We start from the raw sequence: 15,536 nt of genomic DNA, 5'->3' as shown, positions 1-15,536 counted from the left end.
TTGTATTTATACTTGTAGCTGATCATATCATGATCAAGACATCAACTTATCAAAATCTAATGTGAGTCACTGAAACCATTTAGTTTCTGACTTTATTAATATGGAATATTCCAGCTAATAGTGTAGACGTCATCAGATCAATGGATTATTGCACCACTAACCTCTTGATTAGTTTGAGCATGTGACAACTGAATTGAGCAGTCTTAAAAAAGTCTCAGACGCTCTGATGCCAAAACTTGTTTTTTTTTTAGCTCTGAGTCCAGCAGAGCTGGAGCCGGCCAGGTCACTCAGGGTCAAGACCAGACCCTCACTTACAAAATCCATAATGGCACCACACTGAAACACATTAAGATACTTTATTTAACTGCTACTTACAAACTAATCATATGTGAGCTTTTAATGTGAACATAGTTATCATAATTATGTCTGATGAGTAGGAAACAATAAGCAGAACTTCTGTTTCTTTAACTGCACTTTTTTTGCCTTACTGTGCACTTCAAGGTAAAAAAAAATCAATAATTACTTTAAATTCACAGATAATTGGCATACGACAACAAGAAAAAGCCTTAATACTAATCTGTATGACAGACACGGCCACCAGCAATGAGTCTAAACTTGAAGAATGTACCTAAAAATACTCATGAAACCATTCCTTCTTCATATACCAGATATTGGCATTAATATTAGCTAAATATATTATGTACTGGTTGGTTACTGTGGTGTGAGTGAAGCTGTCCAGAAGCAGCAGCAGCGGTAATGCTGGAGGGAGAGATTACAGAGGCTACACTGATATACTGCAGCATGACTGCACTCTGCACACACTGACACACACACACACACACACACACACAGGGAGAAGGGACACAGAAGGTGCATTGGCAGAAGAGCTGCCTCACTCTCTCTGTCACACACACACTTACACACACAGAAACACACAAGGTCACATGTTTGGTGCATGTGCTCACAACAGTGTATCTATTGCATCTATTAGGATTGACAGAAAATCAGTAGACAGTGCAGGGAAAACAAGACAGGCAGGAGAGGTGAACCAGAAGACACGTTATTCAGCATATTCCCATTGTCCTTCTATGACTGTGACTAAATACATTGAACACACCAACAATGAGAAGCAAACCTAATCTCTCCTTTTCTTCCCCCCTGTCCTCCTCCCTTCACTCTTGACCTCTTCAATCATCAGTCACAGGTTAGCTGTCACGGTGCATCAGACTGATATTTAAGTCCCACAATCCTTTGAAACTGCTGCCTGGACACGTCACACTAAACTGTGAACTGAACATGAAAAATAAGAATTTTGAACATCATCAGACTTGGTGAGGTAGAAATTAACATTAGAGTAATATCTGGACAGTAGTCTTAAGTTTATTGGAGAGGAAGCAGTGTTAGAACTATGAGGAAATTCAGACGCAATGCCTCGTCTGTCTCGTGTGTACGTGTGTGTGTGTGTGTCACCACTGGAGTTGGAATTTTTATAAACAAAATGTTCTTCCAAGTTTCTCTAAACTACAGTACAGCACTTCCACCCACTACAGACAATACAACCACACAATGCAACAGAGATAGTCAAGATTATCTCTCACATACACACATGCACACACACATACTGTACATCAGTACAGGGATAAAAAAAATATATACAGCTTCCCAACAGACTGGTTGGAAAGGTTGAAAAAACATTTACATTTGGAACATGTTTTGTTTTTTGCACAGAAAAACAAGGTCAGCTGATCCGAGTGAATGTGACTCGCTAAGGTGTGAGAAAAATCCTGCTCATCAGCTGTCTCCAGCTGCCCACTGAAAGGACAAACATACAGAAAGACAGAGTCAAACCAAAACATCCAGGTAAAAACACCTCATTTAAACAACAACGCTAATAACTAAAAAGCAGCCTTGGAGCACAGTATGTCCTGTCTTTCACTCCATACGCTCAGATAAGGACACTGTTTATTGTGTTTATTGAATACTTCTGTAGCCTTTAACAACACCATTTCCCATAAGCCCTTGACCATCCCGAGCTAAAGTCACTGCTAAAGTTGGGGGCTTGCAGCGCATTGAGACCAAGCAGCAACCTCTGAAGCTGAAAAATGAAGCCACCTCTTTAGTGGCAAAAATTGCAGTTCCCCGAATGTCCACTTGAGGCTGGCCCCAAAAAGGAGTCGATCCCCATAGACCTCCATATTAACATGCCCAACTTTGCGGCAGAAACAAACAGGTTTACAGCCTGGTACAAAAAAACCTGTTCATGATACCTCACAGAGACTATGTCCATGCTTTATACAGTCAGTGGACGAGACATGTCTTTAACAACAGCAGGACATAAGTAGGTAAATTGTGCATTGTGTTAGTACACTTTCATGGGAGCTGTGTTTTTTTTCGCATATTAACTCAGTAATCATTTAACCTTGTTAAAATGACAAAGTTTTAAGTTCTTATTGCTGCAGCTGTAGTGAGTGTTTATAACAGAAGCTAATGAACAGAGGCTACAGGGGGTGACATCATGACTCAGTACAATATGATCTAAAGCGACACTCAGCATAAGGTCTTTGGAGATGTATAATTTGAGTGTAGTCATTCCATCAACAGGCAGCTTGCAGAACTTATGCACCTTGAAGACATACTTAGGCATATTTTTAAATGTTATTGTGTTAGTTTCGTATCAGCGGCTCGTCATTTTTGTGACTGTGAATTATGTAACAGATATGCCTGGATACTGTTCAGGCTGCTGTAGCTTTTCTTAGTAAATCATTTGAGATGATGATGGACTCTGCTGGGATCTGGGGGTGTAGTGTGCTTATACCTGCTGTGCCAACCATTCAAGGAGAGCCGCCCTCCTGGGACTGAAATGGTTTTCGGTCTGTTCCATCTGTCACACTGTTGTTATGTCTGCCCAGTGGCTTTTTCCCCCCCCAAATCCAGCCCATTGTCCTGACTCTTCCTATGGGTTTCGCTGCAGTTTCTGAAATCTATTCCTCTTCTTACAAAACCTTGGGTTACACCTTTCGGTCTTAAATGAAATCAGGAATACTATTAAAGAGCAGCTGGTGGAAACCCACATGATCTTAATTTCTGTGACATTTCAAATGATGGTCTGCTCACTAGTTCATGATAGATTATGGGAGGGTCGAGCAGCTCGTGTGGGAGTGGAGGAAAAGAGCTGCCATTTAAATACCACACAGGAAGACATCCTTTTTTAGTCAGTACAGCAACCAAAATTAGGAAAGTATTACACACCGAGGAGAAAATAGCTCTACCATACTGTCCCTCCAGTGCGGCAGCTTCAAGCAACACCTGCTAATAAACTGCAGGGATTTACAAGCTTAAATATAAAGCAGCACTCATTGAAGACTACCATTACACTTTAGGAAGCGGCCTGTCACTTTTATCTAATGCAACATACCAATGCCTTGTGGAATGAGCTTTAATCGTGTTCTGGAGTAAATGAGCTTGGTCTATGCCCACGACAACCAGAGTAAAGTCCTGACAAGACAGATAAACGTATTTGAAGACAGGGGCGATCAAAAAGTTCGCGTTTTCAGATCACTTGGGAGCAAAGCTTATGAATGAAAGCAAAAAAGAGTGCGGAGAAATAAACCCCAAAGTAACACCAACTTCCCTGTTGGCTGCCTCTTTGTGTTTTTATGTGTGTGTGTGTGTGAGACAGAGCACAGTGGAACACACTGACAGCTGAAAGTGATTTGCGCTTCAGACGCCCCAGCTCCCACTGCCCACACCCAAACACACACTCACACACATCAGTCAGTAGCGTCTCTATAGGAACTGCATGTGACCGGTGAAACACGAGCTGCCGGCTCATTGAGAAAGAAACTCGCCGTACACTTCTGAACCAGCAGACAGTATCTCCTACTGTGTGTGTGTGTCTCTGGATCCTTTACACCTCGGCCTATTAGTCATTTTTATGTTCAGGATAAATTTACTCGACCATGCAAGAGAAAAACAACTTCATTCATATTGCAGCCTATTTACTTAGCTTAAAACTTTTATAATTATATAATTATAGCAGGTGCGATGTTAATTGTAAATTTAAAATGATATGTGGCTAAATTGTTAGCCTTATGGTAATGCTAACATACTCAAAATGATGCTAACATGCTTAAATCGAACAGGTACAACATTTATCATGCTCAACAGCGTGTTAGCATGCTGACAATCGCTGATTAGCACTAAACACAAAGTCTGGTTGACGGGAATGTCATTAATTTAGGAGGTTTTTGGTAATAAACCAAAGTGTGTGTGGGAAATATGAAGATACAATAGCCTAGTCCTTGAGACATTTCATTCAAAACCACAGAGGTAAACCTCATGGTGGCGCTAGAGGAAAAGTCAGTGCATCACCAAAGACAGTAGGTTTCATCATCTGGGAACCATGAACCTCTGTGCAAACGTTCATGCCAATCCATCCTATAGTGGTTGAGATATTTCAGCCTGAGCTGAAATGGTGCAACGACATTGCCGTCCATGGAGTCATGCAGCTAAGAAATATTACAACTTAGCACGGACGGCTCTCTTTGCTGATGGGAAAGGAAAGCGGCGGCAGCAGCGCTCTACCCAGGAAAACGTGTTGGCTGCTCGACATTTCAGAAGAAGTTGTCAGATGATATCATGCTCTGCTTTGCATTTGCTGTATCAATCATGTGAGCTGCCTGCTGTTTGCAGGAATGAGGGCAGAGCTGTGAGAACAACTGCGTGGAAAGCAGTCATTACAGTCTGCCCAGCAGTCTGAATCAGTAAGCAGACTTGTTGGTAGCAGCTTTCGGCCCAAAAAGTCACAAAGCTCTCAACGCTGTTTAGACGGTGGTTGAGGCTACGACTCACTGTAACACTCGTGGAAAAAAAAGAGATGAAGAAGAGGTCTGAACCAGCAAGGACATGCAGGTCAAAGGTCAAAGCAGAAGCGGTCTGTGTTTCTCTGTCTCTGTCTCTGCAGTAAACACAGCTCTATATCTTCAGTGTATTGTCTGGAGCTGACAGCAGTCCAACCCAGCCACAAAGTGCAGTGTTTTCAGTGCATGTGTGTGTGTGTGTGTGTGAGAGCGAGAGAGAGAAAGAGAGAGAGAGAGAGATGCAGAGAAAGACTGAGAGACGGAAGACGGGATGGAAACAGGTATACGAATAGTTGGATGGATTTTTGTCTTGGTTTGCAGGTAGTAACTTTTATGATTATGAGACTGAGTTTTCAAGAAATTTTCCAGCTTTATTCTGCACCATCTGCAAGTTCAAGACACACGCACGCACGCACGCACTCTCACTCGAACACACACACACACAAACACAAACACACTGACAATACCGTCAAGACAGCCGAAAGAAAAGCCAGGCTTTTAAATGAAACCTTCAAAATAAAAGCCCTATTGCTGAACGCGAGGGTGTAGTTTTTGAGTCAGGACAAAATGTGAAAATCGCCGATACATATATCCATTGCTACATACACTAGGCATATGTATTTGTCTGTGTGTGTGTGTGAGGTATAGATATGTCACAGGTCTGCAAAAACTCATTTGGAAAGTAGAGCGCAGAACTTCCGGTTTTATTTTTTTCATTAGGGAAATCTGTACTGTTCACTGAATTCAACACGGGGGTTTTCAGTGATGTTGAGACGTTTGCTTCTTTAAAGTAATTCAGTTCATGTCAGTTTAAAGCTGCTTGCAATGACGACCTTTTCTCGAAAAAAGTAAATAATGTGATTCTTTCATCAAAGTTTAACGCTCCTTTTCTTTCCTGTCACTTTTTTGGGAATAGTTGACGTGAAAATACGCATTTATGACAACGCAGTCAATAAGAAGTTGCTTTTTTGATAAATGTATGACACCATGTTAAAAATTAATATTTCAAAATCTAAAACTTAATAAGATAATAATGTCGCCTTGCCGTTTCTCCAATCTTAGCTGATTACATTCCGGTTTTTACCGGTTTTTCCTCACAACTGTAGCTGTCTTTGAAGTTATATATCCAGATTATGTAGAGCATGTTTCCCGAGACGATATTTTTTGCAAAGCAAATCCTGTTTGACACAGTTCATCAATGAAAACTCACCGGTAACATCCTGCTGCTCAGTGCTCCCGTCCCGTTAGAAAAACAACTTTCTTCTGTCCGCCACTCTTCTTCTTCTTCGCTCTTTTTTTTTTCTGGTTTCAGCAAATATCCACACATTCAAAATTCTCCTTCTCTCTCTGCGCGTCCGGCCAGATATCCAGATGCTGAGAAAACTAAAACTCCAGCTCCGAGCCACTTTCCTCTTTCAATCCCTCCCTCTTCCTTCCTCCCTCTCTGACACGCGCGCGCACGCACGCACGCACACACTGAGACTCTGTTCCGTTTCACACCCGGAGAGGGAACACAACCGCACGTGAGAAACCTGGAAACACACCAGCTGAAGTTTCATTATCTGAATTTCACTGATTTTATCCTTTGGTCGTCAGCAGGCGGTCCTCCGGTTGGTCTGCAGGGTGAACTGGGTCACCGTCCCGCTCATCCCTCCCATCTGCCTCTGCCTCCTCCTCCTCCTCCTCCTCCTCTTGATAATTTGCCTTCATGTTCAGTCCAATGTGTAGCAGAAATAGGTGGTGGAACAATCACCAATATAATACTCGATACTATTTTCCGATGTTAATTCATGTTGAGTGAGAGCGCCCTCTCTCGGCTGTGTGAGCAGCGCCAGTGTTTTCCTGCAGTGTTGCTGCAAACTTGTGACAGTTCAGTGTTTTAACTTACAGAATATTACTCCAGCACACTTATACTATATTGATCATCCTTATTTCACTGTTCCTGTGGTAATTAAAGGTGATTTTAGTGAAACCTTGTTATATGCCATAACATTTTCTAATTATTTAGGGACTTAAGAATTTTCTATATTTGCATCCAGTTGACATGCACTACATGCACTTTAACAGAATATGTGTTTAATTCCCTTTTTTTTGGTTGCACCAACCTCAATACATGAATTCTTTCTAAAAAGCAGACAATTTGATTCCGTTGGACACTGAACACACACACATACACAGGGTCGCGTAGCTTACAGCGAGCTTAGAGATGTTCAGCTGTCATATATTGAGCAGATTATCACAGAGCTGTCCTCTGCTGCCAAGGACACTGTAGTCCTGTGTGTGTGAGAGAGTGTGAGAAAGAAAGTCACATTGTACAAATCATAATAATACAGTGCATCAGGGTCCAGTTTGCTGACAGTGGTTCAGGATTCGTCTGACACTCCGCGCTACAGGACTTTGACAGGGAAGAGTTATTGTTGTCATGTTCAACCTTGTGAACAGAAATGGACTGACTGTTCAACACTGCTGAAAAACATTTTACAGATTGAAGGATTGTGCTTTTTACATTTCAACCTGAGTGCAAATGACTTCATTATAAAGTTCACTATTTGGCAGGACATTACCGCCATCTACTGTCCAGGCGAGCAAACAACACTCTGCACTGACTGCTCAGGAGGAGTGAATTTCATTTTCATCGCTGTAGATCAGTGCATTCAGGCGGTCTGTTTAATTCATTTGAAGTCTAGCATCAGAGTTAGCAGTGTTAGACCAATCTTAACTGTGCTCACGGGTATTCTGAGGGCATAATACTGACTGTTTGCCTTTTAACAAGTTACTAGAAGTGATTGTTCCCAATTTTCGAGGATGTAGTTTGTGGTGCTGCTGAACTCTCTTGCAGTATACAGAGAGGTGTTTCTGACATTTAGCCTGTTAAGCATGCTAAAATGTAACTGTCCAAGACAGTGTTCTACAAATAAAACCAAACTTGAACAATGAGGGATATCAAATATCATATTTTCCTGACCATGAAGTCCACATTAATAATTCTATTTCTTCTCAGTTCACTGATTTAACAGTCTTGAAAAGCAGCCCTAGGATGTACTGTGATGTGCATTATGATGTCGCTTGTCTCTTTGTGTGGACATGAACATGAACGAAGGCAGTGATGAAAAGCAATACATCAGTTCCTCAGATACATTTATAGGAACTGAGTCTCAAAGCCAATTCATGGGCGTTTACTGTATTCATCCACTATGGCTCTTTTGTTCAAGGTTAGTTCATGTGCATGCGTGCTGTCAGGTCAGTCAATAAAACCAATCACCCTTGAATCATCCATTGGCTCTGTGTGATGCCATCACTCCATCCTAACAGCCACATTCACACAGCATCACCACAGCCAGAGGCAATCCCTCACTGTCTCTCTCTGGGAAACACACACATGCACACACACAGGATTGACTGAGGTCATGTCAGGCTCAGCCTCACGTTGGTCAGCTGTCATGTTACAGCCACAGCACTATACGAAGTCCAGTGACTGTGTCCTGGAACTGCTGTAGAAGCAGCCTGGCAGCTTGTGAAGCTTAACTGACAAATGTTAATAAAAGGGTGCTTTTGGAAGTATGTAACATTGTTTCCACATATATAGCAATCCTGACACTAGTCACACTAGTTGTCTTCAGGTGGGTCTTAATCTGAAATTATTTTCAGAATTTGATATTTGTTCTTTTAACTCACCACAAAGACAGACACATTAAACTAGAATTAGGATGGGTTCCACAATAGTTTCTGCAACACGCGACAGTTATAGTACTAAACACTTTAATTTTCTAAGAAGACTAATAGATTTTTTTTCAAGCAGACACACATTTCACAAAGAAACACTGTGGAATCAATAAATAAATAACAAGTACAAATAGATAAAAGGTACAAGGAAAGAAAATAAAACCTATAGAAAAAAAAATAACATCACAAGGACCAACAGCATCTTACGAACATATTAGCTGACCAGACAGCTAGGGAGGTACATAGGCTGTATAAAAGAAGTGGACGAAGCCTCTGGGGCTGAAAAGTGAAGCTAATACGAAAGCGTCTTAAACCTGCATTCTCTCTAATGGCCAGCAGGGGGCGACTCCACTGGTCTCAAAAAGATTCTGGACGATTCGATGAGAAAATGATCCAACTTCTCACTTGATTTATTACTTCAGTAAACAGTTTCCTAATAAGTTTACAGTCTCAATCACTAGTTGATGTTCATTTTGTAATTCTAGTCCCATTTAGGGTAAAATAGACAATAAACAGAGTATGCTGTAGGGCGTGGCTACCCTGTGATTGACAATTCTCTACCTGGGCAACCTGCAAATCAGACGTAGCAATGCAAATCCCTGGCACTGTACATTTAAATAGGCGCAAACTTGTTTTTTGGTGTTGTCCATGTTTTGGTTGTCAAAAACTGTTCAGCTTTAGGTTGTACAAAAATATATTGGAAGCAGTCCGCTGTTAAGCCTGTTTATCGCTAGCCAAAATTAGCAACCCAATTACAGTAAATGTAATTTACGGATGCACCTAGCTAACCAGGCATGATAGCACTCTATCTCAAGGCCTCATAACGGCAGTCCACATACCAATGTGTGATGTCACGGTGGCTACGTCCACTTCTTTTATACAGTTTATAGGTCAGTACAGAGCTGGAGATAGACAAGAGCTACAGCCAGTAAGGTTTCAGTAGCAGCCATGTTGGCTCCACAGTCCTGTTCCAAGGGGGTTGTAATAGGAATACAGAAAGTATTCAGGAGATTGTCCCATTAGTAAATTTGGCCGGGGCAACAAAATCTACAATTTTGTTTAACTAATATCTCACTCTTACTACTTTATTAAATGCTAGCTGCTTCTTTACCATCCTAAACAGTAGGTGTCCATGTGTTTGCATGGAGCCCACTATCATTCAACAGTACACTCTGGATTGTTCGCACAATTACCACCCAATATATAATCTATGCTAAATTGTTATCAGGAAGAGTAATATCACATACTCCATCACACACTAAGCGTAGCTATAGAGCACTGGGGCCAATGAGTACTAGCGACATACTGATGATTATATTTGTGTTCTTTACTCCTGACAGCTAACAGGACAATCTACCAAAACCTTTAAGTGTTCACTTATGAATACATTCACCACCTTTTAACATGTTGGCCCTCTTGACTTTGTGGCATCATGACGGACAGTGTCAAACATTTACAGCCAACACATGTTTGTTCTAGAGAAGGAGACTGTGCCCCTATGACTCTGACTTGAGACATATAATAGGTAGGTAGATCATATTGTTGTTTATTACAGCATACGTCACATTTGCATCAAACAGAGAGCAATTTTTAAAATTATTTTAAAACTTTTATTCTTCTTTAAGCAAATCTCTTAAATATTGTACGTTTTCTAACTTGCTTTATAATCTGTGCCACATTGAGGCTGCAGGATGCTGACGTGGTCGGTAAGAAAAGATTGGAAAAAGTTCAGCAGTCTGAACCACTGTGTGGATTGATGTGCAATAATCCAGCAAGCCTCTGAAAGCACACACTGCCAACTATTTATACAGCATTTGTAGTATTGTGGTGTAGAACAAATACCAAGCAGCAGACCAGTTTAACATTACAAGAATAATCAATCAACTGTCAAACATAACTGCCTACGGACACAGAATTTTCTATAACCTCTGATCCTGATGTCAAAGTTGTAACTCAGAACACGTCTGGTAACGTCAGCAGCATTTATCGTAGCTGCACTTGTAACAGTGAATAGAGAGGGTGACGTCTGGAATGAATGACTTTTGATTTCACAGTGATTTTGCTGACTGTTGAAATGAATTCTGTTTATCTGTGTTTCCCTTTAAGTATTTTTACTGCAAATTAAGGTAAGATTACAGACCAAGAATACCTTCAATTTTTTAGTTCTTTTTTAAGTAAAACCAGAAGCAGAAGAAGGTTATGTTTTCAGAAGACTTTCTAAACCTTTGAAGTGAGGTCCTTGAATATTTGGGAATACATGAAGTTTTTGATTAATTCTAACAGGGTAGAATGTTACCAAATATTTTTACTCAAACAAGGTAACTCCATGAACATCAAAGAAGGAAAGTCTCCTGTGAAGCTGCAGTGAAGATGTATGGGGTTGTGGATTCCTACTGTATACAGCAGCTCTGTCCGTTGGCATCTTTGGAGCGCAGACACAGTTTAGCTTTGTAGTTTTCCAGGTAAAGTAGCTGCTTGGAGTTGAATGCTCCGCGACGCTTCCTGACAAAATGAAAGAGACATTACGCTCAAAACAAAAAACAATATTTAGAAAAAGAGTGACAGGAATGATACTGAATAGTACATGAGAGGAGAGAGCAAGTGTTTGTACAATTGTGTAAAATGGACCACTGCAGAATCACTGTTTTGTACTCACAGTCTTATGAAGTGCACAGCATCTTCATATTCCATCCCACACTCAATTAGAGCCAAGGCCACCAGCACAGGAGCTCTAAAGGAGAAACGACAAATAGATTAAAATGTACAGCCATCTGATTGGGCAACAATCTTATGACCCTGTATGAAGGACAGACTTCAACTCAGTTTGTACCTCTAGCTTTCCTCTTTATCAAATTAATGGCATAGTTTACTTTGGGCCCCTGTGACTGCAGATGAAAGCAGCACAGCAGTGGCCAGTGTTGTACCATTTTAAAATCTATTACCACAGATCTTAATACTGTGCAACACTACAGCCAACAATACAAGCCCGGTCTAAATAATAGATTTTGTGCACATCAACATCACAAAAACTAAACAAAAAAAACCCTAAGATGAGACAGGACTTGGGAAGACATTAATTTATCTTAGCAAGACGTTCAAAAGAAATAAACACCAAAATGTTAAATCCTGTGACTAGTGTATACTTACCGTCCTAGTCCAGCAACACAGTGCACAGCCACACAGCTACCAGGCTCATCTCTAAACTTCGTCTGTAGCAGGTTCAGCCAATCATCAACCACCTGGTCTGGGGGGGCGGAACCATCATCAAATGGCCAATCCTGGACGAGAGATTAAGTCGTTATTTGATCTTGCTGATTTGTCGATTTGTTGCAACAAATCCAATGATTTTTGTTTTCATGGTTACCATATGTCTAGGCGGACTGAATGTCCAGACTCCACCTTTGGGAAGTTGCTGTGCCCACAAATTCCAGCACCAGTAACCTTTTAAGATCAGCTGATGGCCTGCTTTGTGTACTGCCCCTAGTGTTTACTGAAGATGCACTGGAAGAATGTCTTTTCCATTTTCCACCCTTTATAATTCCAATTTATGGAGGCATTTGGTTATCTTGCTGAACATGCATGCTTGACTGACCAGTAGATGAAGGTTATGTTCCTTTGGTTCTTTGGGGATATGGTACATTTTATTACTGTACATAACATAGCAGGAGTTAGAATTTACAAGTTACCAGACTTCTTTGTTAGCAAGTAAATGAGTAGGCTTAATCTGGTGGGCATCTATGTCACTTACCAGGACTTGTATGCCTTCTTGTTCCACTGGCGTCTTGTCGTATGTTGCAGCACACACTCTCACCAGGGTGTTTACGCCATATGCCTTCAGATCCTACACATCAAAACACACTTTTTAACATGGAACTGTTACTTCCTCTAGAAACACAGGAAAATGAATGAAAGATATAAAGGAAATTATTAAAATGTGTTCTACCTCTATGAATCTGCCCAGTTGTGCATTGGTGGGGTTGTGCGTTATGAGGAATCTCAGACAGTCATAAGAGATTTCTACTGGAGCCGGTCGGTTCATTTTTAGAGCCACAAAGGTTTGAAGAAAAAAAGATCAGGGAAGTACTGTGCTTTTGAGTCTTCAAAAGAACTAAAGTGAAGGTTTTCTGATTGTTTAAAAAAACCTTTTAATTCAAAGAAAAACTGCTCAAGGACCAAATATAGACAAAAAACACGTTGGAATTAATTTCACTAAATAATGCATTTGTGTGTTTTATAGGAAAATGTAATACTCCTTTGGTGACAATTCCTACTCTGAATTAAAAAAGAAAAATGACACAAGTTTCTTCGGGAGGAGATAGGAAAAAAAATCTAAACTTTTCTTGGCAATGAACAAAAAACTAAAATTGGCTTGGTTAAAAACTTGAAAATCTAGCAGAGTGGGATCAAAAAGACTGGACACACGGCACCCAAAGTCCAAAAGAAAAAAAAAACTGAAGACAGATAAAGATCTGTCCTTCCTTTCTTTCAAATCTATTAGCCCATTCAGAGAAGACTTGTACGAAGCGGAGCAAAAGAATGGAAAAGTACGAGAGGAGCAGAACTGTGAGGAAACTCCTGGGATAAAACCGAAGCCTCCTCTACTCCCCAGGACAGCTGACAGGCTGGAGATTGGCTTGTCTTCATATGGGTTGAACAGGATGGCAGTAAGGACCTATGAGGACGTGGACATGGTCATTTATCTTTGCACAGCTTTAAGCAAGCGTAACTAAAAGGAGCCTTCCAGACTGGTTTCCACTTATTAATTATATCATAATAAGATCTTTTTATTTGACACAGCTGACCTGATAACCAAGATATGGTCACAAAATCAGTATTTATCTCACCACTGATTCAGTGTACCTCCAGGATGTCTGGACTCTGCTGTCCATGGACTGGAACATGCTATAAATCGATATTTTTTTTTGTGGTGTTCCTGTTTAAACACACCATCAGCCTTTTTACTACACACCTGTGCGCGTGAATGGCAGTGTGTGCGCCTGGCTGGTGTCTCCTGTTCACTTGTCCACAATAAGCAGCAGGTGCTGGGCTTGGCAAAACTCCCCTCCAAGCCTCGCAAACGCCATACATGTGCAGCCTGAGAGAGGGAGAGAGAGGCGGAGTAATCAATTACAAGCGTGATAGCTACTTATTTCTTTGCACTGTATTGGGACAGTGCTGCAGCGGTGATCAACTCACTGTGATGAGAGCTGAGGAGATGGTTCATTGAGCGGACACAGGAAAATGTGACGGCTCCGGGATGTAGACACACCATTGATGATGATGCTGCTTTTCTGGGTCCTGGCTGACAACGGCCCGCTAGCTTGTTGCTAACCTGGCATAAAGAAAAACACTTTAACACGGCTCAGCTCACTTACCTGAATTTAGTAACTAGCTCCCTGTATTTATGGCTTCGTGTCATGAGAAAATGAGAAAAGCGTAGCCATCAGCTAATGTGCTCATATGCCGTGTATATAGTGGTTAACTCATGAAGCCTGACTGCCAGGCAGCTTGTATCTTTGCATAACAGAACAACATAAGATTTACTAGCTGATTTTACACAACGCTAGAGCTCGGTGTGCCATCGTGCCCACTAGAACATAACGGAACGTATCAAAGCTAACGGTTCTCAGCTACAGCCACACTGTTATTACGAGCCAGAGGTAACGTTAGCTAATTTTACACCTGCAAGTGTCTGACAGTAATTTATAAACGGCACAGTAACAGTACAACGTACAAATTGTTAGAAGCTCAATATTTAGCTAGCTTATCGGTGCAGCAGTATATCAGCTAACGGTATGCTCAGCGACAACCAGCTTGGTTGTTAATGTTCTAACGGCAAATAACCATGGATGTAACCTTATTAACAAAAGCCAGCTAGCCAAACGTTACTGCTAGCTGTTTTTAAAGGCACATACATAAGTCTAACTTATACGTTACAACAGCATTTCTAACCTAGTTTAAGACAAAATGTCATTACATGATTTAGAAACGACGTAATGTTACGAGGATATTCAACAACGCCATCTGGCATTAGAGGCTCCGCCGCCAGCCAGGTCATGTAAAAACAGGTCAACGACCATGTACCCAGAATAAACAGCAAGCTAACACTTCCAGGCTACAGCATTCGCCGGGTTTTCGATAACGGCCAGATGACAGCGACTACAGTGGCCTCGTCAATGCCGGCATCACTGGCGACAAAACAGCAACAGTTGCTACATCGACGTCCAACACGCATGACTGAGAGAGCTACTCACAAAACGCAGTAGTTTTCGCGAAAAATCCAGACGCTTCTAATGACAGAGAAGAATCTGTGACGGAGACATGTTGAACAGAAATGTCGAGTTGGCTACAATAAATCACGCCACTTCCGGCCGCAAGCTTTCAATAATAAAACTGGTAAAGGACGCAACCGCTGCGCTGTTTTGAAAAATCAGGATTATTTTATTTTGTAAACAGACTCCAGACACTTCCGGTATTCTCCAGCCTGTCTCCCGCTAGCTTGGATAAAAAGCCGGTTTGAGAATTGCCCGAGAGCCCCGGGCAGCCTAATTTCACATTATGCTGCTTTATTTTAGAAGTGCTATTTAATGTATTTACCACAGAGTGTACGAAGTCAGGTTCATTAAGGCATTTTGTCAGATGTTGAAGTCATTGCTGCCATCTCCCGTGTGATTCACCTCTAACCTTTACTCTGCTGGCATGACAACACTTTCCTGAAGGTTTTCCCCTGGACACACTGTTCTAAGGTTTCCATTCGAGTTGATCAAACGCACTTACTGCTTTCAAAGCATTTATGTGTTTTTTTCTTCATTTATTCTACTCTCATACAATTGTATAGTCACAGCTAATGATCACAAGTTTGTCCCTTTGCATGGTCTTGCTTAATACACATTGCAGCATTTATTTTGTTTTATGCAGCCACTCTATTGCAAATAAGCTGTGGAAAGTGACAGA

General features: G+C 41.2%; 2 protein-coding genes across 2 annotated transcripts in view; both read right to left on the bottom strand.

Annotated features, from left to right (window-relative positions):
* Window positions 1–6,201, bottom strand: part of ppp1r13ba (protein phosphatase 1, regulatory subunit 13Ba) — a 46,275-nt gene extending 40,074 nt beyond the window's left edge. The window contains exon 1 of the mRNA XM_041953394.1: window positions 6,070–6,201. Coding sequence (XP_041809328.1) covers window positions 6,070–6,186 — 117 coding nt within the window. The 5' untranslated portion in view covers window positions 6,187–6,201. The remainder of the gene's footprint in view (window positions 1–6,069) is intronic.
* Window positions 6,202–8,634: 2,433 nt separating this feature from the next.
* Window positions 8,635–14,944, bottom strand: LOC121618176 (protein tyrosine phosphatase type IVA 2-like). Its single transcript, XM_041953515.1, has 8 exons — window positions 14,837–14,944; window positions 13,779–13,914; window positions 13,552–13,677; window positions 12,526–13,254; window positions 12,331–12,423; window positions 11,730–11,860; window positions 11,239–11,313; window positions 8,635–11,084 (listed from the first exon to the last, which is right to left on the bottom strand). Exons 4-8 carry the CDS (start codon window positions 12,619–12,621, stop codon window positions 10,973–10,975), a joined length of 507 nt encoding a protein of 168 aa, XP_041809449.1. The 5' UTR covers window positions 12,622–13,254; window positions 13,552–13,677; window positions 13,779–13,914; window positions 14,837–14,944; the 3' UTR covers window positions 8,635–10,972.
* Between the last annotated feature and the right edge of the window lie 592 nt (window positions 14,945–15,536).

This window comes from Chelmon rostratus, chromosome 15 (assembly GCF_017976325.1).
Source record: "Chelmon rostratus isolate fCheRos1 chromosome 15, fCheRos1.pri, whole genome shotgun sequence".
Lineage (NCBI taxonomy): Eukaryota > Metazoa > Chordata > Actinopteri > Chaetodontiformes > Chaetodontidae > Chelmon > Chelmon rostratus.
This window is presented reverse-complemented; position numbering and strand designations above follow the sequence as displayed.